Raw genomic sequence first — 26,147 nt, 5'->3', positions numbered from 1 at the left:
GGGATATATTTTGTGGAAGCAACTTTGCTTATTCTTTCACAATCTTGGGCCTATTCAATACATATAAAAATGAGTGTGTACATATCAAATACATGTTGGTTTCTTCCACAGCGATTCCCGCGCTATGGATATGAGAGCATCTAAAATACAACTGACAAACTATAAAGAGTATAAACATCCTGCATCATCAAAATTCTGAAACACAAGGATCACCAGAACTCAGGCGTAAAATCAAAAACAGGGAAGGGGAGGCGAGGCGAGGGAAAGAAAAATCATTTACAAACAATAAAAACTATTGATCAAATACAAAGTTGCGAATCCAAACCACTAAATGGGAGACTCATCTTGGCCCGGATAATTCGTCCGGGCCGAATATTCGAAGTGGAGTCGTTGATTATCCAATCAGTGTTCGGGTGATGCATATGATTGAATTCTTGACGGAACATTTCTTCCTTCTGCCATTCTTCCCACCTCTCAGCCAAACCATCACCCTCCAGCATCCTCACGACTTCCGACATCTTTGGACGCTCCAACGGGGAGCTCTGTGTGCAGAGCAGAGCTACTTGGATCAGCTGTTCCACTTCATCGTCGATATAATTACCTTGAAGATCCGCATCGACGAGTGTCTCCAACTTTTTTTCCTTCAAAAGTCCCCTGACCTGACATTTTCAAGTACATGCACTTTCATGTATGAACTGAGAGTGAACCACTGGAAACAGTAATTGAAATGATTCCACGACACAAACCAAATTCAATACTAAAACAATTTATAGCCTCCGTTAGACCAGACCACACAGTTCAAGACCCGCAGGTTCCTGGGTCGGAACCAGCAGATTGACTCCGAGTCCCTGACCCTTTGCTGTAATTGGAATGACCAGTTCAAAAAACCATCATTTCCGGCTTGACCTTCAAATTTTGTTTTTAAATTTTAAATTTGTCAATAAGAATTGTTAACTAAATATGACTGCCAAAGTTTTAAAAACAATGAAAAATACAAACTATGTATATATAATAAAAAGTTTTTAAAGTAAAAATTTAAAAATTTACTGTCAACTAAAATTTAATTACACAAATTCAAATGAAGAAGAAATGGAGCTTAAACTTAAATTTAAAATACCTACATATCTCTTATCTCTAAGAATTACTAAAAACGAAAAACAAAACATCTGAACCCACTGGTAAACTTGCCGATTACTGAACCGGCGGTTCAATGGTAGGGAACCCAGACCCTTGAGTGATCCAAAAATCATGGAACCACTAACTACGTTGGAACCAGGTTTGGTTCACAAGTGAAACATGGTCATCTCTAGTTTCCGCAAGTGTGAAAACAGATTCAGCATCCAAAATTCCAAGAAGCTATGTTATATACTAAAGACTCATCAGTACAAACAGTATAAGTGATATAATATGGCTCACCCAATCGAGTAACATCACATCATCATCATTGGCAAGTCGAGCAAGATCGAAAGCTCTCTGACCAGTGATCAGCTCAAGAAGCATGACCCCATAACCGAAAACATCAGTTTTCTCAGAAGATTTACCGGTGGAGAGATATTCGGGAGCAATATGACCAATTGTTCCACGAACAGCCGTGGTAACATGAGTATCCTTGTAGTCCATAAGTTTGGCCAGCCCAAAGTCACCGACAACTGCTTCAAAGTCCTCATCCAATAATATATTCGCAGCTTTGACATCCCGATGAATGATTTTGGGGTCACAGTGATCATGCAAATAAGCAAGTCCCCTCGCAGACCCCAACGCTATCCGTTTTCTTATTGGCCAATCAAGTGGAGGTTGAGTTTCAGGTCTATCTACAGTAATGCACCAAACAAGTTCATTAAAAGCAATACATAATACATAGTGTGCGCTACACTGGACAACTGGCAAATGATCATCTGGAATCATATAATTTCGGCAATATAGTACTGTTCGGCTATAAATAAGGTGGTTATAGTAGTTACTAGCTAGTGACTGAACCAGTTTAAATAACCACACAAGTGTCGAGAATCTAAAAAGAAAAATGCCATAAGATAGTTACAAAGTAGCACATGGCATAGAATGATTGTCTTTTCATACGGATATATGAATGCTGAAATAAAATTGCACAAGCTTTTAATTGATTCGTTGAATTGTGAGGATAACCATCCAAATCTCTCTCAAGATATGCTGGATCAAGGCAAATGCATTCGGTTGCTTGACACTGAGATGGAATAAGAACTATTCTTGAAAAATCATTTTTCTTCGAAGCATTAGAAAAACAAAATGGATTTTACCTCATATTCATGTTAATTTCCCACATAAATGACACGACATTCCAAAATTTTTGAGTCATTTTTAAAGCTACAACAGTCGAGGATCTTGAGTTACTCGTGAATCATGATGTTACGAGTCCAGGAGGGGATATGGGCTTATATAAGCCCATTATCCTCTCCTGGACATGTAACACATGAAGTAAAAACCCAGTAAACAATTTGAACAGCAGATCAAGCGTACCTCTCAAGCACGATGCAACACTTCCATTAGCCATATAAGGATAAACAAGCAACCGTTCTGTAGGAGTCATGCAAAAGCCACGCAAGCGAAGTAAATTTCGATGCACAGCCATGCTGATCATTTCCACTTCTGTTTGGAATTGAAGCTCTCCACCTTGAGTGCGCTCTTCTTTCAGTCTTTTTACTGCTACTAGAGAGCCATCAGCTAATCGACCTTTGTAAACCTTACCAAATCCACCTCTGCCAAGGATATTTTTATTACTGAAGTTATCTGATGCAACTTGCAATTCACGTAGTGAAAATCTTTTGAGCTGTCCCAGATGGACTTCTGGATCCTCCTCAGCTACAAGAATACACAAAATAAGCGGAAAAACTAAAAGCTATACATATTATGATGATATTCTCAGCCTTTTCTAAATCCACAAACCAGGAACATCAAAGAAATGATCCTCTGGCTTTCTTCTACGATACCAAGCAAGCGCAATTGCCGGGGCAGCAAATAGCAGGGCCGCTCCAGCAGCAACTCCCCCTGCAATGGCTCCGGTAGCACTGTTGGCAACTGCAATGGTTCTTCACTGATGAGTACGCTTTATTCTTTCAGATGATAAACAAGTTAACTATATCATCACTGTTAGCACCAAGTACCCTTTTAGTCTCAGATTACCATAGTTTAAATCACTCTGTGACAGACTAATCCAAAACTTAATGCCAAACAAAAGTGTTACAGTGACTACATCAAATGAAATGGTGCCCTTAATACAGATCTGCTCATTGCTTCTCTTTGTTTTACTGTGTCTAGGAATTCCTTGTTCGTTTATATACTAATCCAAAATTTAATGCCAAACAAAAGTGTTACAGTGACTACATCAAATGAAATGGTGCCCTTAACACAGATCTGCTCATTGCACATTCATCAAGTCAAATGACCAAGCTCATTTTTTAAATTATGGGTAAGGTAAAGGCACAAAGGATAGGCAAACCTCGAGAGGAAGACTGAGATGATGGCGGAAGTGGAGGAGGTGGAGATACAGGAAGTTTATCCAACTGATTATTGTCAAAACTGAGAGGAAGAAGCCCACAGTCAGAATGATGCATTGATGGGTCATTTTTGTCTGACACAAGAACAAGCAGATAGAACAGTAGTAAACCTGATAGGAGTAAAAAGCTGAAAGGATCCATTGACGGGAATTTGACCTGTCAGATGGTTATTTGAAAGATCCCTGCAGTTGTCGGAATAAATGATTATTAGGCTCCAACAGACCAAAATAAAAGGAAAATAATAAAATAAGTAAATAACAAGAAACACATCAACTGCCACCATACAGGACTTGAAGCGTCATGATAGTAGTAAGTGACCGGGGGATTTGTCCAGTCAAACTGTTATTGTTGAGCCTCCTGTTCAGTTTAAAGGTTAAGGACAAACCATCATGTTTCAAAGAATGAAGAAATAACTGAATGAAAGAATCAAAGCAGCTAACGTGTTTGCTAGATGTAGCACAATAATTCATAGCCCACGTGACAGAAACATGGAAGAACACATCAGTTTATGATTTTGGCGTGACAACTTCTTCTCTTTCTCGGGCTAAACATGTCAAAAATTCATTTTCCCCAGGATTTTCTAGCACACCAATAGAGTTGCTGTACATGCTAATTTAAAAGTTTATGTGCATGTTTCTTATCAGCTGATTTCTCTGCATAAATCACATGTCACTGTAATAAAAGATAACCTTTTCTCTACAGCCCATGGTAGCATCGATCCTATGACAGTTGCAAAATAAGAATAATAAGTAGAATAGGGAAAACCTTCAGCAATTTAACAACAGAAATGAAATCCTCTATTCACTTTCAAGGTTACTAAACTTGTGCTTTGAATTAGTTAGTATTTACATCAAAATATCTATATATTAAACAATTGCAACCTGGCAATCACAAATGGCTCTAACTGTCACTTGATAGCAGTATAGACCATAACCCTATGACTCAAACAAAACAAAGAAACTTAAACTTAGAGCCTAGACTTAATGATTTCGAACAACAGGCAAAGCCAGCTATACTTTCCATCATTTAACTTCATTTGTTGTGAAGATGCGCTGATTTGGGTGACTTTTCTGAAGAAGTGAAAGTAAACTAATTGAAAACAGAATAGGAGGATAAACTTCAGTGATTCTGTTCCGTATGGCACATCCAAATGCTGCACAAGCAAATCACTCACTTCTGAATTTCATCTTTCCTACTCAAGTTATGATGAAGAGGAAAATAAATTCTCGAGAACTAAATAAAAAACCTAGACACAGAAAAAGAAAGTTTGAAAAAGAGAGAAACATACAAGAAACGTAGCTTTTGAAGTTTGCCCAATGTGCCAGGGATTGGACCAACCAGGCTATTCAAATAAAGATCCAAGCTCACCAAACTTGTCAAGTTTCCTAGTTCGTTTGGAATACTTCCAGTAATATTGTTACTGTAAAGTTCCCTGCCAAGAAAGAGAAAACGAGAGATTGCTTTATATGAACCGGAGAAATCCAGCAATGCTCTGTGATAAAGGTAATTCAATAAGACAAGGACAGGGAAAAGATGCATGAAGTTGTTGACAAAGATATTCATACAGGGGGGCATCATTAAGGATGCTACGTGCTCGGGTGAGAGAAAAGTAGCAGCAAAAGTTAGATGGATATCAAGCATAATGGCTAGATCTTTGAGCCACACCTTGCAATCAAATAAGAACATGCATCTTGCTAAACTTTATATGTCATTACATTCTTAACTTTGATTTCAGTCGCAGATGCATTGGACATCAATTTATACAAAACCAAGGAATTCATGCAAAAAAGTCAAAGTCGCTCCTAAACCAGACTTCTTTTACAAAAAATTATTGCCCAAGAATATAAAATGATGAGTATGCTAACTAACACCAAACTGAAAATAAGAATCATCATCTGTAAATTCTGGCAAAAAAGGTAAAATAATACCTGAAGAGACGTTATTATCATAGAAGTTTGGTAAAGTATAGAACATCTGAAAACGAACGCACATAACTGATGATGACACCAAAAATAATGACTTACAGATACTGTAAATTTGGAAGTAGACCAAGCTGAGGGGAAAGGGTGCCAGACAAATTTGCATTGCCAAGATCGCTGAACATAAACAGTAACAAAAATACTTTTATACTCTCAAAATTACAAAAGAAGCAAACTAAGCACCTAAACACAATGGAAATACAAGCAGTCTTACACTCGAGTGACGCTATTTTCGTTATTGCATGTAACATGAAACCACGTGCACGGGTTAACAAGGGTCGGATCCCAACTCTGGAGAACACTATTAGGATCAGCCAAATTGTTCTTCAATGAATTCAAGGCATCCCCTGCCAAAGAACAATGTTATCCTAAACACCATCAGATTTTCAGTGACTAGTTTGGCAACAACTAAACAGCACACGTTATCAAACTATCAACAACCAATCAACAGCAGCAAGTGGAAAAATTGCATGGTCGTCTACAAAGTTATAAGATAACCATCCAATTTTACTAAATAAGAAAATTGAGTACTTAGAAAGTTTGCCAAAATAAAAGCAATGAATTTGTGTCTCAACTGCCACATATCTATTATTAAAAAAGTAAGATAGTTTCTAAACGATATCCGCACAAGCCTAGAAACCTTTTAGTGGCATTGGGTAAGTTTTGACCTGTAAATCCACAAATTCCAGGGTGAACACACAACTAGATTGCAATTCAGCTCAACTGAATCCCACGAAAAACAACAGTCAACACACCAAGTTAAATCAAAATCAGAGGGAAAAAAACACACACTGAAAGTAACGGAATCAGGGAGCAGAACAGCAGACCTTCGGCGTTGGCAGACACCCTTGAAAATTGAGCAAGCACAAGTATTGAGGACAAGAAAAAAGAGCAAAAAACCCAGGTAGTTGACCGATCCATTCAACTTTGATCCCAAAATCAACCCCTACAAACCTAGATTCATCATCAAGATACCACAACAACTCTCTCAACACGACCCTGCCCACTCCATATAATTATATAACGGACGCACCTCCCCTCCAAGAAAAGCAACGAAAAACCTTGTATCGTCAAAACCCACCAAAATTCAACTGAAACCAATCAACAACCCAAGTCAAAAAACAACCAACACAGCAGCAAAAGGGAAAGCTTGGGAACAGAAAAGCTTCGCCAATAACACCCCGACTCCAAATTCTTTCGAAAATATTGGGCAGAAGAATCGAAATTGATATGCTGTTAAATTGAATAGTCGAGCATTCAACGGTCAGTGAAAGGGAAAATGGGGACAAGGGGTGAAGTCGTTGCAGAGAAAATGAATGCTTAGTCAAACCTCTCTGTCTCTCTCTCTCTCTCTGTCTCTCTCCTCCACTCTTCTTCCCTCTCTGTTTAATGCTAAACCAGTTGTATTATTCTATTGACAAACAAATACAAGTGCACACTACACTTTTTTAAACAAAAACTTTGTAATTATTACCCATTTTCTTTGGATTATATATAACTCAAACTTATATATTTGAGATAGACGGATAAAAAAAATAAACGTGACATATATAATTGAGGCGAGATAATAAATATTCACCGAAGATGTTTTCGGGCCATCGATTACACGAGAGCTAAAAAAATCGTGTTTTCAAAATTTCTTTAAGAAAAACAAAGATTTTGGGCATAATGATTAGGGTGCATTGACTTGGATATAGTTATAATGGGAAATTTGCACATTACCAACTCAATAATGCACACGCACTACTTGTTGGAAGATACACACAGAAAAAGTATCACATTACAATTTAGTGGTGAATGAGCACTTTACCAAAATGGGAGGTGGAGACTTACTTTTTCACGATTCCAAGTATATAGCGTAACACATTTCCCAAATTAGAACACATAGGCTCCAATTAATGCAAATGATACAACGTTTAACATTTTTTATTTGATGTTTGATTATATACAACAACTAATAAAGTTATAAATAACTGTGTTATCTTGCTATTATAAATAGTTCGTTGTCTCAAATGATGTATAAAGGTTTTTATTATCCACACTTATGTGCACTAAACTCATAGTTAATTAACCAAATTAGAGGTTGTCAAAACAAATAATAATAATAATAATAATAATACTCCTTTTTAAGCGATGGTTGGGATTATCGCGAAGAAATAAATTTCGAGGTAATGTACATTAGAGAATATTAAATTTTTTGTATAAAGTGTGATGATGTTGAAATAATTTTTTCTACATCAAATATTATTTTTGAGTTTTTGTAATTATATTATGGTTTGCTTTTAATAAAACTAAATATATTAATTATGTGTAAGGATATTTTGGGAAATAATTAGTATCGTTTAGAGATAATATAATAAAAAATAGTCACTTAACTTCGTAGGTTTCACACTCAATAATGTGGGCTGTGTGTGTCTACATAATTATATTATATTTTAGTAATTTCTCAGTAACTCATATAACTACCATTTCTCATATATTTTTAAAAATATAAAATATAAATTACTAAAAATAATTAATCATCGTCTATTTTCTAAATGTATATAACATATTTCACTAGGGTTTTGTTCATGCCGCCCGCAGGCAGTATTACCCTGCGGACGACGTGTAACACCATGATTGGTTAAAATCCGTGGGTCTCATGTGGGGTCCACTGATTTTAACCAATCAAAATCTGCTACGCCACTCATAAGGCACTACCCTGTGGATGACATCGACTTAACCTTTGACTAGACAGTAGTGGTCAAAACTAACTAACAAGAAAACTGATGAGAAGGTTCAGAATGATAAGAAAAATATAACTAATTAGAAACGAAAATAGTATTTGTCTTTCAAGAACAATGGATGGAAATGAGGCGGGGACGCGGATTTCTTCCCCAACCTCGTCCCCAAATTCGAACCTCATCCACATACTCGCCTCGATCTCTATATTTTTTTATCGGGGATTCTCATTTCCATCTCCGCGGAGATCAAATCGTCATCCCCATCCCTATACCCGAAAATATATATATTATAAATAAATTTTATTATAATATATATATATATATGATATTAATAAATTTTATTATATAAGAATATAAAAATATTATTCAATTTTATGATAAAATATATAAAATAATTGGGTAAAATTTTTTATTATAATACTAACTTTTAAAATTAATAAAAATATTTTAAATAACAAATATTTCTATCAATAAAAATTATTATTTTAAAGAAAATACTATGTATCAACAATTTATTAAGATTATATATTGTTTCTAAATTTATCAAAATAAATTAAAAAAAAAAATAGATAGATTAATATACATAGTTTATATGTGTACATAACATGAATGAGATTCAAATAATATTTTTATGTTATAAAAAATTATGTTATCATAAACGGATGCATTATATATAATGTATAAAAATATATATAAAACAAATGATAATAATACTTTTAATTTTATTTTTAATAATATTTTATATTTAATAAAATTTGATAATTAAAATATTTATATACTTTATTATTATAATTATAATTATAATAATAATTATTATTATTATCGTAGTGGGTTCAGGGATGGGGATAGCATCCCCTACCCGCCCCAATGTTGCAGGAATTTTTAAAAATCCTCAAACCCGAACCCATACCCAAAAATACTCCTCCGAACCAGCCCCGTTTCGAGTTTTCTCCGCGCAAAAAATTTTCATCCCTATTAAGAACCAATTTCTGAGTTTAGTTCGTGAAGCTGATCTATCACCTGAGATTTCCAAAGAACTGATAGATTTGATTAGACAGTAGTGGTCAAGACTAACTAACTAACAAGGAAACTGATGAGAAAGTTGAGAATGATGATAAGAACATAACTAAGGAGGAAACCAAAATACTCTTTGCCTTTCAAGATCCAATTACTCTTTGCCTTTCAAGATCCAATTTCTGAATTTTTAGTTTCGTGAAGCTGATCTATCACCTCAGATTTCCAAAGAGCTGATAGAGTTGACTAGGCAGTAGTGGTCAAGACTAACTAACAAGAAAACTGGTGAAAATGTTGAGAATGATGAGAAGAACATAACTAAGGAGGAAACAAAAATTGAAGTAGAAACAAAGACGTTCAAGGAACCATTATCCATTATCGACGATGATTCTACATCTATGAATTTTCCTGAACTCAAGATCACTGAAATTGAGAAGATTTCGGTGGAACTTGAAACTGATTATGATATCTTGAACAAAACTTCATGTCAAAGTGACCACAAGCTAGAAACCCAGTCGGGATCACATCAGTTGAGATCCCCAAATAAAGTTATGATAAAACAGGTCATTCCAGAAGCGTAATTGAAGAGTTTGAGAATGATTTGCCCAAAAGAAAACCATATAATGATCTCGGCACTTCCTTGAAGAACGTCGAAAACAGTCTGTCAGACATTTCTACACATGTTCAAGCTGCATCAAAGGATAACTCATCAATTGAGTGGTAATCATCTAAACACTGTTCAAGATAAAATGAAAGGAAGTTGCTAAACTAAAGTTGCAAGTGTCCTCAATGTACAAAACCATGGGAACTGTCAACAAGTCTACTAACTCAATTATAAGATATTTTTATTGTCGAAATTACCAAAAAATATAAAATAATATTAACGTAATTTAAATAGTTATATACATAAAAAATAGTTTTAAATTTATCATAAATGTTAAACATATATTAAAAATTAAACTATTTTTAATTTTGATTTAGAAAATTTTTGATAAATTATGTAAAAAAAAATGAACAGAGGAGAATTGTGAGAATTTAATAAAATATATAAGGATATTATGGAGAAGTAAAATATCAAAATAAGATATTTTTTAAAAAAAGTAAGTGTGATCTTAATTTTTTAAAAACAGTTTATAAAGATGTCAAACAGCTTATTTTGACAACTTATAATTTGTTTGACAAAAAGTTTGTCGAACAAATTTAAAGATAGATGTTTTCAAGATTTTATAAGCTATCCCAAACACCCTCTTAATCCAAAACTACAAAAATAAAACCGCAATTTCTCTCTCTCTCATATTACGCTATAGGTAAGCGAGTCTATGTGAAAAATGATGTGCGATCCCTTATAACCTTTGAATCGAGAGTTAAGGTATGAGTAATTTGAATTCACCTTTCTCTTTATGTTGTAACTTTTATAATAATTGACAAAACCATGGTGCAAGCAAAAATCAATTTCAAAACGGATAGCGGTCAATTCTGCTCCTTTCACCGAGCCTAGATTCCGAATAATATCAGCTTTAGCCCCCAATATCTTCCCGTGAGAGTCTCGTATCACCACCCCCACACTAAATATATTTTTCGACAGAATACACCCTGCATCAACATCCATCCTTAGCTGATTAACAGCAGGAGGCTTCCACACCGAATCTAATGTACACTGTCTCGAGATTGATTCCTTCCAATCTTCTGTTAGGATCATGCATTCTCTTACAAAATTCATACCACACTGCCCAAGCCATAGTGGCAAACAATTCAACCTCCTCTTTTTCCAAGGCTTTTGACACCACCAAACCACAATCAACAAAAGAAGCCTTGCGAAGACTGGACAAAAAACTCCAGAATATAGAATTTTTCCAAACATTCCGAACCGAAGAACAGAAAAATAAGCAATGAGTCGTAGTTGCAAAATTAAAATTGCATAGAGGACAAATACCATTAGTCGGGACATGATGTGACAATAGATTGGCAGTGGTTGGAATCACATCTTTAGAAGCTCTCCACATGAAGATGCGGATTTTGGGAGGTACATGAAGATGCCATACAAGCTTCCACCATAACACGAGCGGGATAAGATGATTGAAAAGGAGGTGTTCGGACTCACTTCAGGCGGTTCAAGCAGTAACTCTGCCGTAAGAGGATCTTAGTCCTTATGATGTGCTATCATTGGAAATTAGAGAGCTTCTTGATAATCCAATTTTCATTTCGTTGCTCCATATGCGAAGATCATCAAATGTCGTGGCTCATTGTTTGGCTCGACTTGCACTCTTTTCGTCTTCGAGCTTTGAATGGTTGAATGGTATTTTACCTTGTTTGTTGTCTAACGTTGTTGTATCTGATTTGAACCCTTCATAATGAGTTGGTTGTTTTTCCTCAAAAAAAAATAACTTTTATAATAATAATAATAATTGATAAAATATGTGAGTGTCAAATGAATAAAATACACAAATAACCCGTTAAGATACTGTTGATAGATAACATTGAAAACCCCCGAATCTTGATTCGTTAGTATCAATGAACAGAGATCTATCTACCTTAGGGATTGGGCTGGGCTGGGCTGGGTTTCTGCTCAGCCCAACCCCAATGTATGTATATGTATGTTTATTTATATTACATCTCAAATATATATATATATATATATATGTATGTTTATTTATATTACATCTCAAATAATATATATATATATATATATATATATATATATATTTGAAATAAAATTATTTAATCGATATACTATATATCGTCAATTGAAATATTTTTTATAAATATAAATCAAGTTTATTATTATTTTTGTATAATTATTGGTGAGATTATTATTCACAAACTTTTTAAAAAAAAATTAGAGATGAATTTGTTGACACTAAAAGATCTACTAGGGTAAATGACCCAATGCTGCTGGTTCCCTTCATCCCCCCCTATATATATATATATATTCATATATTTTTATTTGTTATTATATCATATATTCACATTAACATGATTTCGTATTTCGTCCCTCCAAATTTTCGGAGCTTTTAAACTTTATTATTATATACTTTGGCCCCCATTCACGAAACTCTCGAGTCCGCTATTGTTTTCTCATCTCTCTTCATGCTTTCAAAGCATTCATCACCTAAAGTGCCTCGTGTTACATAATCACGTACACAATATGCATACTTTTCTTTTTCTTCTTTTTTTTCTTTTCATATAAACATACACTTGAAAATTGAAAAAATCGTTTTCAAGATTTGTTCGCTCCTTAATTTTTTCATCAGTAGTTTCTTGGGTACCGATGAGGTTCCTGCCGTCGAACGTCTTCGAACCCGGCGTGTCCGCGCATCCCGTCCCTAGCGTATCTCTGCCACATGACTTGCTCTTCGGCTACCAACCTCTGTCTCGTCTCCATTTCCCTCATTTGCACGTACGCCGGAGGCGCCACCGCGAGCGAGGCCGCGAAGGGGTCGGTGGTGTTCATGTTAGCGCGTAAACCCATCGCTCCATGACCATTAGCAGCTCCCGTTTGATAAGTTATGACATGTTGATACATCCCATCAAACACCAACCCATCGAAGCCTCCCATGGAGGAGGAGGCCGCCTTTTGGATCGACATGCCGGCTGCGTTTTGAACTAAGGATGTTTCCCAATCTCCCGTCGAGTCCTTGAAAGCTTCCCATGTTGTAGAACTTGGTGTCGAATGCCCATCAAACAAAGCTAGAGCCAATCTGTTTCCAGCTTCTTCTTCAGTGAAATTTGGTTTATCTTCAGTACTTAAGGTCACCAATGCTCCCATTTGTGCCTTTTTCTCCTCTTTCGGCTCGACCGGCGTCATCTTATCCTCCTTTTTAACCTCCTTTTGATCATCGACAAATCCTTCTGGTGGTGGCAAAGCTTTCATCGTGCGCATATATTCTTCTTCAACATCCTCTGTTTGCTCTGTTTCTTTAACATGGACGGGCTTCGGCTCCGGATCCGGCTTCGAGGCTCTCTTATCAGGTGCCTTGGCTGATTTATACTCGATGTATTCGTTCAACATGTCGAGTCTTTTCTTCGGGATCTTTTCAATATCCGGGAATTCTGAAGATCGCGCGATTCCGGTTGTCTTGCTCCAATCATACAAGGCGTCGAGCTCTTCGTACTGCTTGGAGAGGCGGCAGAAAAGCTCGTAAACTTTGACGGAATCCGCCACATCAAGCTGCGGGAACCGATCAAGAAACACTGCCATTGTCTCCAGTGTGTCGTAGTAGACGTGAAAACTTTCTTTTAGAATGGGGTAGAATGCAACTGACACCACCCTGTTGTGCTTTGAAGCACCTACAAATCCAATCAAATATAATGATCTCAATATTTATTATAATCTGTATACAATGTTGGTGTGTTAGTGTGTGTCACATCGGTTTGCGTAACTATTTCTGGAGTTTAATTAATATATATATATATATAGTAGTTTGTGACGTAGTTACCTGTTGGTTTGCAAGCCAAAAACCTCTCAAGGAGTTGCATGAGATGATGAACCCTCGAGAATAGCTTCTCATTCTTCATTTCACGTACCTGTTGAATCCCCCTCCCCTCCGTCGCGTCAGAACCACGGCCACGGCCGCTGCTGCCACCACCGTCTCCTTCCTCTTCTAATTCGTTGTTCGAAAATCCACTCTTCTTCCCCCTCCTTCCCTGCATCCTGAACTCGAGCTTCTCGTCCAAATACAAGGCGTAGGTTCTCACGAAGGCGGAGAAATCCCAGGAACTCGACGGCCTCCCGGACTTATCCCTGAAATCCGACATGTTCAGGAGACGAGTGCCTCTCCTCGTCGCGAAGAAGATCTCTTGTTCGAATGCTATATCACCTTCGCTGAGCAGGCGTTGGATCAGCATGAGGGTTTTCAGCGCCACCACCCAATTCTTGGTCTTGCTCAGGCGCTTGGCTATCGTGCTAACGCAAGCGCCGACGTATGCATGAGAGTACGATGTGAGCGTTAAGATCTCGCGTATGTAACGCTCGTCCGGTGGGTATTCTTCGTGTCGCGTGGCCTTAACGATCGCGACGTCTATGTCTGAAAGGGAGGTGCTGCTGCCCACCTTGGCCAAGCCGATGCTGGTTCGATCTTTTACCGACCCGATCGCTTTCTTGATCTTGCTTGGAGCCATTTGGATGCAAACTGTTAATGTTTATGATAATAAATCAAATGATGATATTTATGTAAGGTTTAAACGTTTGATCGTTATATTGTTCATGATAAAATTAAACTAAATCAACGAAAGTATCCGCACACGCATATATTCATGTATTAATTTCACCTGAAAATAAACAGATTGATGAAATATTTTAATGTCATCACCTGCGGTTTAAAAAGTCCAGGAGATTTGATGAATGGGGACCCAAAACGATGGTTTCAAATTTATGCATGGTTTTTTTCGATTTCCAGGATAGATATTGAGTGCTTTGAGTGACTATCCTGAAATCAAGCGTGAAAGGAGGGTGTCAAATGGAAGTCAAAGGAGGCATTACGTGGTATAGATATCACTATTATCATTTTTTTTTTGTTTTTATTTTTTTTGCTTTTCTTACATTCTTGGATATACATGGGTTTCAAGGCAATTAGACTGGATCAATATATAAAGCACCACTTTATTATTATTATTTTTTATACTGCATTTCGGATCATGTAATTTTGTCTCTTTATAGTTTTGGTGCTCAAATTTCAATTTTAATTTTGTAATTTTTATTTTGAAAATTTTAAACATCTTTCATTGGGAGTGCTGATGTGTTCAATATGCATATCAACATTATATCAACATTGTATTGACTTCATGTCATTACAAAGTCGGACAAAATACAAAAATTTCCTATTGAAATTGAAATTTGATAACCAAAATAACAATAGCAATGATCACAAACATAGAGAACAAAAAACAAATTTACGTTTTTGTGTATATTAAAAAAATATAGATAATATTAGAATGAAAAACTTTAATTAGAGATGGTTTACATAAAATATTTTGGCTGTTGAAAAATATATTATTATTATGTTGAATATTGAATATTGAATGTTGAATATTGAATGTTGTAAAATGTGAAAAATTAGTGTGTGATGATGTAGATGATGATGTATTAATTTTTAGACTAATCTCAAATGTGGATCTATAAATAGGTCTTCATTTATGATGAAAAACACAATTGAGTTGAGAGAAAAATATTATAAAGTGTAGAGTTTGATATATTTTGAGTTTTGGAGTATTTACTTTTTACCGTAAATTTTTATTTTTTCACAACACATTATCAGCACGATCGCTCGAAAGTCCTCCATATTTTTCCAAGCTTCAAAACACAAGAAAAAGGTAACAAAAGTAAGAATATTTATTTTATTGTGTATATATTTAATATATAATATCATGTTATTATCAGAAATGATAAAAAAAAATTAGTTTTTTTTTTAAAAAAAAAACTTGTTATAAATCATAGGAGGATGTTAAGACGACATCCCACACTCCCAGTAAGGGATACAACAAGTATAAAAGCCTCTAAGGTTTTTAAACAATAACGTGATATGATATATATTTATTATGTATATATATTAACTATATCAATATATAATTTCATGTTATTATATAAAAGGTTGTCTATGACACTGACCTTATAATAACGTTATATGATATATATTATTGTGTATTTATATACTAATCATATTCGTATAATCTCATATTATTATATAAAAGGATGTCTATGACACCGAACTTATAATAATGTGATATGATATACATAGTTATTTAATTATGATTATCATTATATGCATCACATGATTATCACGAATTTTTATTCAACACATACTCGATTTTTTCTTACCCCAACGGTAACAAACGGCTAGTTTTTGTCCTATAAATATGTTCACTCAAACTCATTTTCAATCACATCAAATTCACTCTTTCTCTCAAAATAATTTCTCCTCGATTTTTCGAAGATGAAGATGATGCCATTTCTAAGGCTATTTTTCATAACGATTATGATCATCATGCTCACGAGTCTTGTACTCACCAACGATTTTCCACCACATACTTTTTCTCTATTTGTACAAGCACTTGTAATCTTCGTTCTTCCATTATTTTGTATTGTCATATTAATGAAAATTAACTTATAAAATGCATTGTTATTTTTCTAGTACCACCATGTCAAATTTGGCAAAGCTTAAATTCGTTGCTCTCGATATCACTAGAAAAGAACAAATAATTGTTAATGAGAAATCATAAATCCCGACCCAATGTATCTACGGCATTTTCAGAAGCAAATGTCGTAAGTAAAAAATGAAAACCAAAATCAAATGCATAAACTAGATTTTGGTCGAGGTCGAGGATGTGGTCATGAACGTGGACGTAGAAATGATCGCGGTCGTGGTTATGGTCATGAATATGAAAATAATCGAGATAATTACTTCAATAACTAATCTCAAAAGAACGTCACGAACCACCCAAAAAGGCAGCATGAAAATATGAGTGAAAATAAAAATCACTCAAAAAGATATGAGAGTATTTGTTATAAATGTGACACTCCAAGACATTGGTCACATACCCCTGAGCACTTATGTAAGCTATTTAAAGTATCGATAAAGGGGAAAGAAAAATAGACCATTTTTGTTGAAAAACAGTAACCATTTAAGTGGTTCAACTTATTTCAATGCTGCCGATTTTTTCAAATGATTTCGAGAACATTGATTAATATATTGATGGGACTGAAATGTAACATGCTATATTTTTCATGCATTCTTATGAAACATGCTATACTTTGCATATATATATATATATATATATATATTATCCTTGATTTTCTTTATTGCATTTTTTTGAAGTATGGAAAATGCCATGAGCAAAGATAAACCTATGGAAGTTTGCATACCCGATAGTGGTACAACGCACACCATTCTCCGAGATAAAAGATATTTCTTGGAATTAAAACCAACAAAACAATGGTGAATACAATATCAAGTCCTGTAGACTTGATTGAAGGTTGTGGAAAAGCACATTTTTTGTTACCTAATGGTACAAAATTTTTGATAAATGATGCTTTATATTCACCAGGATAAAAAAAAAAATTGTTGAGTTTTAATGACATATATTCTCATGGGTATGATACTGAGACGATAACTGATGAAAATCAGAAATATATGTGTCTTACCACATATAAATCAGGAAAGAAATATGTGATTGAAAAATTATCAATGCTCCCTACTGGATTGCATTATACATATATAAGGCCAATCGAATCAAATATGGTGGTTAATAGTTCTTCAATATTAACCAATTGGCATGATCGATTGGGACATCCTGGTTCAATAATGATGCGAAGAATTATTGAAAATACACATGGTCATCCATTGAAAGACCAGAAGATCTTTCAAAATAATAAGTTTCAATGTAAAACATGTTCTCTAGGAAAACTTATTATAAGACCATCGCCAAGTAAAATCCAAACAGAATCATCCATATTTCTTGAACGTATTCAGGGTGATATTTGTGGGCCAATTCATCCACCATGTGGACCATTTCGATATTTTATGGTATTGATCGATGCCTCCAGCAGATGGTCACATGTATGCTTATTGTCAACTCGGAATGTGACATTTGCAAGATTAATGACTCAAATAATAAAATTGCGGAATTAATTTCCCGATTGTACAATCAAGAAAATAAGACTTGATAATGCTGGAGAATTTACTTCCCAAACTTTTAATGACTATTGTATGTCAATGGGAATTACTGTTGAACATCCTGTTTCTCATGTTCATACACAGAATGGATTAGCTGAATCATTGATTAAACGTCTACAACTGATTGCTAGACCAATGATTATGAGAACAAAACTCCCTATTTCTATATGGGAACATGCAATTTTACATGCTGCGGCATTAATTCGCATCAGACCAAGTGCATATCATAAATTCTCCCCATTGCAGCTTGCATTTGGTAAAGAACCAAATATTTCTCATCTGAGAATTTTTGGATGTATGGTGTATGTGCCTATTGCACCACCTCAACGATCAAAAATGGGTCCTCAAAGAAAAATCGGTATTTATATCAGTTATGATAGTCCATCAATCATTCGATATCTTGAGCCTCAAACAGGCGATGTGTTTACAGCACGCTTTGCTTATTGTCATTTTAATGAAGAAATCTTCTCAATGTTAAGGGAAGAAAAGAAACACATCGAAAAAGAAAACACATGATATGCACCATCATTGTTATATTTGGATCCAAGGACCAAACAATGTGAGAAAGATGTACAACAAATTGTGCACTTGCAAAGAATTGCAAATTAAATGCCAGTTGTATTTGCAGACACAAAAGGGATAACAAAATCATATATACATGCTGTAAATGCCCCTGTTCGAATTGAAATTCCAAAGAAACAAATTGAAAACACTCATGATGTCATAAAACGCTTGAAGCGTGGAAGACCAGTCGGTTCCAAGGATAAAAATCCTCGGAAAAGAAAAGGCATAGAGAAGCACAATGATCATAAAATAGAAAATGGTGTTCCAAAAGAAACATCTGATGATGAAAATGTTCTTTCAGAACCACAAAATGACGAGAATCGTGAAATCTCTATCAATTATATTAATACTGAAAAAATATGGAACCGAAAAGACATAGAAGATATTGATGAGATATTTTCTTATAATGTGGCTTGTGACATCATAAATGAAAATGAGGATCATGAACCAAAATCTTTTGGTGAATGCAAAACTCATCATGATTGGGCCAAATGGAAAGATGTCATCCAGGTTGAATTGGATTCGCTGAATAAACGTAATATTTTTGGACCTATAATCCTCACACCTGAAGGTGTAAAACTTGTTGGATACAAATGGGTTTTATTCGAAAGCGAAATGAGAAAAATAAAATAGTCAGATATAAAGCTAGACTTGTTGCACAAGTTTTTCTCAAAGACCTGGAATTGATTATGAAGAAACGTATTCTCCTGTTATGAATGCAATTACGTTTCGATATTTGATTAGTTTGGCAGTGTCTGAAAATTTGGAAATGTGTCTTATGGATGTTGTTACAGCTTACTTATACGGATCACTTGATAGTGATATATACATGAAAATCCCTGAAAGATTTAAGATGCCTGAAGCACAAAGTTTAAAACCCAGAGAATTTTATTCTGTAAAATTGCAGATATCATTATATGAGTTAAAGCAATCCGACCGAATGTGGTATAATTGGCTAAGTGAGCACTTGATGAAAAAGGGATATGTAAATGATCCAATATACCCTTGTGTTTTCATCGAGAAAACAACATCCGAATGTGTAATTATTGCTGTATATGTTGATGATTTAAATATCATTGGAACGAATAAAGAAATTCAAGAAGTTATGATGTACTTGAAGGAAGAATTCGAAATGAAGGATATTGGAAAAACCAAGTACTGTCTGGGTTTGCAAATCGAACAAAAAGAATGTGAAATTTTTGTTCACGAGGCAATTATACAGAAAAGATCCTTAAACGTTTTAATATGGATAAATCAAATCCATTAAGTACTCCAATGGTTGTAAGATCATTAAACATAGAAAAAGATCCATTCCGTCCATGTGAAGATGATGAAGTTATTCTTGGTCCAGAAATACCATATTTAAGTGGCATTGGTGCTCTTATGTATCTTGCAAATTGCACTAGACCTGATATATCTTTTGCTGTAAATTTATTGGCAAGATTTAGTTCATATCCAACAAAGAGGCACTGGAATGGAATTAAACATATATTTCGTTATCTACGAGAAACGACAGATTTGAGACTTTTGTACTCAAAAGACACCAATCAAAGTATCATTGGTTATGCTGATGCTGGATATTTATCTGATCCACATAAGGCACGTTCCCAAACTGGATATGTATTTACTCGTGGAGGCACCGCAATTGAAACGACCCTAACTCTATAATAAATAAATATGCGGAAATTTTTTTTTTTTATACTACTAAATAAAATATGTACATATATGCCCATACATATATGCACAGAATAAAATATTTAAAATAAATACATGACTAAATAAATAAACAATTAAATACTTAAGTAAAATGCATTCTTTAAAATAAATATCAGAGTCAACCCTATAATTAAAAATATACTGCATAAATAAAATGAATAAAAAGTGTGCATGTACTAAAAATATTTAATAAAATATTCAAAAACCTCAACCCTCGAAAATATTTAAAATGTATCATAAAACAACATGTATGGTGACTCAGAAGCTGTCACGGTCACGGGGCCACTGCTACATGTCTGCTCATACGTCCTCGCCTCCGGTGGGTACAATGTCATTCCCAACGTACTCACCTGCACCATACCAGTGTAGTGAGCCTAGAGGCCCAACATGCTAACATAGCAAGGGTTTAAAAATAATTTAAATCAATTTAATACTAATACATACATATACATGAATGAGCATGCTTAAAAATTTCATAACATAACTTACTTAAATAAACATAAATAACATAATACATAACATTATTGAGCAATTCATTTTCTAACATAGCATGGTTGTATCCGTAGTGTAACCTTAAATCATACATTAAATACTGATCAGCGTGGAAACCTACGTACGTGGCCGGTGACGAATCACCTCTTAAATTGGCAGTAAACTGCCCTTCAATCATATGGGGACAAGTCCCCCTTAAATTGTCACACTACTTCAACTTCCAACATAAAATATTTTTATTGCTCAACTTAAACATTAAATCATGCATAAAATATTATTTCATGAATGCATGTACTTGAATAAAATGTGTGTCCTTCATATATATTTAATTTAATTTTCTTACTAACATATAAATATTAAAATAACTTAAATGCATAAAAATAATTAAATATATATTCAGGACACATGCAAATTTTCTCATGGATGGTACTGGACTGCTGGCCCTAACACTCAAGCCCAATTACTTAAATCTGGCCCATTAACACTGAGACTGGCCCATTAACATACTTAAGCCCAATAAGATTATTCTAAGCCCAATAAAATAATTTAAAGCCCATTAAAACATCATAGGCCCAAAATAACTTAATCTGGCCCAATGGGCCCAAAAACCCAAAGACTGGCCCAATAACTTTTATGGGCTCAAAAGCCCATAAAATTAGTGGACTAACTTAATTAAATTTTAAAAGTTCAAATAAAATTATTTGGGAGTCCAAATAATTTTATTTCAATTTAATTGACTCAAAAACCCATTAATTCATAACATATTTTAAAAATAAAAAGACTCGAGCCCGGCCCACCAATCCCAGACCCGGACTAACTTAACCCGACCCACTAACCTACTGACCCGACCCGGACCCAAGACCACTACCCGATCCAAACCCACCCAGACCACCCAACCCGACACCCCCATATTCTACCCAGCTCTTCCTCGGCCGTGAGCAGCAGGCTTTGCGGCCTGCTGCCGGCCAGCTCCGGCCACCCACCGGCCGGAGCTCCGCCACCCCGACGTGACCCACGCCCGGACGGTTCCAACGAGCCATACCTTGACCCATCTCGATCCCTACACAGTCCTAGCGAGCGACGCTTCGGAAATCCCGTAAACTTCCAACCTACTGTGCAACCATGGTTTCTCCCGATCGGCCGGCTCTCGACTACGACTTAGACCGGCCTTGGATTGACCCTACGAACTCTATCGCACCTACTGAACACGAGCCAGCAGCCTAGGACCGTCCATGCAAGGAAAAACGTGAGATGAACGAACACAAAACCACCTGCTTCAATCCAACAAAACCCATCGAGTTGTTTTTTTTTTGAAAAATCTGAGAAAAGCTACTGCTCACGCACACACACATATAATCACTAATATGGCACATTAAAATGGAAAGGAACATGCCTTGCACCGTAGAATGGAAAGACGAAGGCGTAGATGACGATTCCGGGACGACGGGGCGACGAAAAACCAACCCAAAAACTTGAGGGGATCGGCTATGGAGTCCTTGAGATTGCCTCGGCCGATGGAGAGGATGATGAATAGTGGGTCGGCTGAGCTTAGGGAAAACGTGGGGTTGGGTAGCTTAGGTTTAGGTTTTAATTAATAAGATAGGTTTTAGGTAAATTAAAAATTATTAATAAGGATTTTAATATATAATATATATTGCTTAGAACTCTAATAAAAAAAAAGAATCTGATAAATAATTGAAATTCCCGAAATATTAAATTAAAGGAATTTTAAAAATACTAAAAAGTCAATATTTTGGCTAATTTTGGATAAAATTGGACTCCTAAAATTAAATAAAATTAACTACTAAAAATTTTGAGATAATAAAACTCAAAATAATATTTTAGGACTCTAAAAAGGCTCATAAAATAATTTGGGTGAAAGTTGTCATCTCGTCCGTCCACGGTCCCGTCTACGCGATCAAATAATTAAAATACTAAAAATCATAAAAAAATCACTAATTATGGGTTAAATGCTTAAAAATAATTAAATCATGCACAAATAGTTCAAATAATTATTTAACCCATAAATCATAAATTTAAATACTTAAATATCCTAATTATGCATGCGGATTTACGTAATTAAAAATACCGGGTGTTACAATTCTCCCCCCCTTAAATTGAATTTCGTCCTCGAAATTAAAGTACTTACCCGAACAACTCCGGGTAGCGAGTCCTCATATCCTCCTCGGTCTCCCAAGTGGCTTCCTCCTCCGAGTGATTCAGCCACTGGACTCTGACCATCGGTATGACCCGCGTCCTAAGCCTCCGCTCCTCCCTAGCCAAGATCCGCACTGGTCTCTCCTCGTACACAAGATCTGGTGGCAACTGTAAGGGCTCGAAATCCAACACATGCGACGGGTTGGAGACATATCTTCGAAGCATGGATACATGGAAAACGTTGTGCACTGCCGCTAGCCCTGGAGGTAGAGCTAAACGATAGGCCAACGTGCCAACTCGCTCCAAGATCTCGAATGGCCCTATATACCTCGGATTAAGCTTGCCTCTTCGTCCAAAACGCGCTACTCCCTTCATAGGTGACACCTTCAAGAATACGTGATCACCTACAGCGAACTCCAAATCTCGTCGTCTGGCATCTGCATAACTCTTCTGCCGACTCTGCGCAGTCCTCATCCTATCTCGAATCTGCGTCACAATGTCAGCTGTCTGCTGCACAATCTCAGGACCCAGCAAAATCCGCTCACCAACCTCATCCCAATGCACAGGAGATCTGCATCTCCTTCCATAAAGTGCTGCATAAGGAGCCATACCTATAGACGACTGAAAGCTGTTGTTATAGGTAAACTCCACTAATGGCAGTCTAGTCTCCCAAGATCCTCGAAATCGATGACACAAGCTCTCAAAAGATCCTCGAGAACCTGGATCACTCTCTCGGACTGACCATCTGTCTGGGGATGAAATGCTGTACTGAACAAAAGTCTAGTCCCCAAAGCTGTGTGCAGACTCTTCCAAAACGCTGAGGTGAACCTCGGATCCCTGTCTGACACGATAGACACTGGTATGCCATGCAGTCTAACAATCTCTCTGACGTAAAGCTCTGCATACTGTGTCAAAGTGTAAGTAGTTCTTACCGGCAAGAAATGAGCTGACTTGGTGAGTCTATCCACAATCACCCAAATCGCTGTACACCCTCTGGTGCTCCTCGGTAAGCCAACCACAAAGTCCATCGTAATATTCTCCCACTTCCATTCCGGAATAGGGAGAGGTCTAAGAAGTCCCGCTGGACGCTGATGCTCTGCTTTGACTTGCTGACAAGTCAAGCACTCTGACACCACTCTCCCGATGTCACTCTTCATCCCGGGCCACCAATACAATAACTGCAAATCTTTATACATCTTCGTACTTCCGGGGTGAATGGAGTACGGAGATGCGTGAGCCTCTGTCAAAATCTCAGCTCGCAGCTGATCGACGTTCGGTACCCACACCCTCCCACGATACTGAACGATGCCATCCTCCACTGTATACAAGAGATTACCTCTAGCCTCATCTCTCTGTCTCCATCGCTGTAACTCCTCATCAGTGGACTGTCCCTCTCTAATCCGATCTCGCAGAACTGGCTGCACCGTCAACACTGACAAGCTCGATGCATGGCCACTCGGATAACACTCCAAGCCAAATCTCTGAATCTCGGTCTGTAGTGGTAACTGCACAGTCAAACATGATACCACTGATGACTTCCGACTCAAAGCATCGGCCACTACATTAGCCTTACCCGGATGGTAGCTAATGTCACAATCATAGTCCTTCACCAATTCCAACCATCTGCGCTGTCTCATGTTCAACTCCTTCTGTGTGAAGAAGTACTTGAGACTCTTGTGGTCTGTGAAAATCTTGCACTTCTCGCCATACAGATAGTGCCTCCAGATTTTCAAAGCGAAAACCACTGCTGCTAACTCCAAGTCATGCGTCGGGTAATTCTGCTCGTGAATCTTTAGCTGCCTCGACGCATACGCAATAACCTTACCACACTGCATAAGCACTGCGCCTAAACCCAGTTTAGACGCGTCGGTGTACACCACTAACTCCTCGTGTGGTACTGTCATCGCTAACACTGGTGCAGTAGTGAGTGCTTCCTTCAACTGATCGAAGCTCCTCTGACAGTCTGAACTCCAGATAAACTTCGCATTCTTCTTGGTCAAGGAAGACAAGGGTACTGCAATAGAGGAAAAACCCTTGATGAACTTCCTATAATACCCTGCCAAACCCAAGAAACTGCGAATCTCTGAAGCATTCTTCGGAATACCCCAATTCTGCACTGCCTCAACCTTAGACTGATCAACTGCAATCCCATCTCTCGAAATAATGTGGCCAAGAAATGCCACCTGCTCAAGCCAAAACTCGCACTTGCTGAACTTGGCATACAAACGATGCTCCCTCAAGGTCTGCAAGGCCGTCTGAAGCTGCTGTCTATGCTCCTCAATGCTCCTAGAATAGATCAAGATATCATCAATAAAGACTATGATGAACTGATCTAAATACGGCTGAAAGACTCGGTTCATGAGATCCATGAAAACCGCTGGAGCATTGGTCATCCCAAAGGGCATCACTAAGAACTCGTAATGCCCATATCGTGTCCTGAAAGCAGTCTTGGACACATCTGCATCTCTAACACGCAACTGATGATAACCAGATCGCATATCGATCTTGGAGAACACTGATGCTCCCTGCAACTGGTCAAACAAATCCTCTATCCTCGGCAATGGATACTTGTTCTTCACTGTGACCCTGTTAAGCTCTCGGTAATCAATGCACAGTCTCATACTGCCATCCTTCTTCTTCACAAACAACACCGGGGCTCCCCAAGGAGAAAAGCTAGGTCGAACAAAGCCTTTCTCTAACAACTCCTGAATCTGCTCCTTCAACTCTTTCATCTCGGTAGGAGCAAGCCTGTACGGTGCCTTAGAGATAGGCACGGTGTCTGGCACTAAATCGATACTGAACTCCACCTCTCTCACTGGTGGAATTCCAGCAACATCCTCCGGAAAGACATCCGGAAAGTCACGAACCACCTCTATCTCTGATAATGATCTGCTAGATGGCTCTGTAGTCGTGACAATACTCGCTAGAAACCCCTGGCAACCCCGTCTCAACAACTTCCTCGCCTGAATAAGAGATATCACCTGAGGAAAATCACTGCTCTGAGATGCATGAAAAGTGAACGGGTCGCCTACTGCAGGTCTCACTGACACTGATCTCCGACGAAAATCAATCGAAGCTCCATTGACTGTCAACCAGTCCATACCCAAAATGAGATCAAAACCACTCAAAGGCAAAACTACTACATCTGCTCGAATGGAATGTCCCTGCAGCTCTAACTCCAGTCCTCGAATAACCTTCGAGGTAGAAATAATCTGCCCTGACGGCATAGTAACATCATACCCACTATCGCTACTCTCAGGTGTGATGCCTACCCGCCTGATAAACTCCAGGGAGATAAACGAA

General features: G+C 36.8%; 2 protein-coding genes across 2 annotated transcripts; both read right to left on the bottom strand.

Moving 5' to 3' along the window:
- Positions 1-44: 44 nt before the first annotated feature.
- On the bottom strand, positions 45-6,938 carry LOC140886141 (BRASSINOSTEROID INSENSITIVE 1-associated receptor kinase 1-like). The gene is made up of 11 exons (XM_073292647.1): positions 6,337-6,938; positions 5,724-5,856; positions 5,555-5,626; positions 4,819-4,962; positions 3,816-3,887; positions 3,641-3,712; positions 3,473-3,552; positions 2,920-3,051; positions 2,494-2,835; positions 1,417-1,811; positions 45-659 (listed from the first exon to the last, which is right to left on the bottom strand). The coding sequence occupies exons 1-11, from the start codon at positions 6,428-6,430 to the stop codon at positions 300-302; spliced, it is 1,896 nt and encodes a 631-aa protein (XP_073148748.1). The 5' UTR covers positions 6,431-6,938; the 3' UTR covers positions 45-299.
- A 2,992-nt stretch (positions 6,939-9,930) lies between these two features.
- On the bottom strand, positions 9,931-14,411 carry LOC140888576 (putative clathrin assembly protein At1g03050). Its single transcript, XM_073296266.1, has 5 exons — positions 13,683-14,411; positions 12,513-13,533; positions 10,958-11,067; positions 10,637-10,839; positions 9,931-9,981 (listed from the first exon to the last, which is right to left on the bottom strand). The coding sequence occupies exons 1-5, from the start codon at positions 14,362-14,364 to the stop codon at positions 9,931-9,933; spliced, it is 2,067 nt and encodes a 688-aa protein (XP_073152367.1). The 5' UTR covers positions 14,365-14,411.
- Positions 14,412-26,147: the final 11,736 nt, after the last annotated feature.

The sequence above is a fragment of the Henckelia pumila genome, chromosome 3 (assembly GCF_033568475.1).
Source record: "Henckelia pumila isolate YLH828 chromosome 3, ASM3356847v2, whole genome shotgun sequence".
Taxonomy (NCBI): Eukaryota; Viridiplantae; Streptophyta; class Magnoliopsida; order Lamiales; family Gesneriaceae; genus Henckelia; species Henckelia pumila.
The sequence above is the reverse complement of the archived record's forward strand: the minus strand, read 5'-3'. Positions and strand labels throughout refer to the sequence as shown.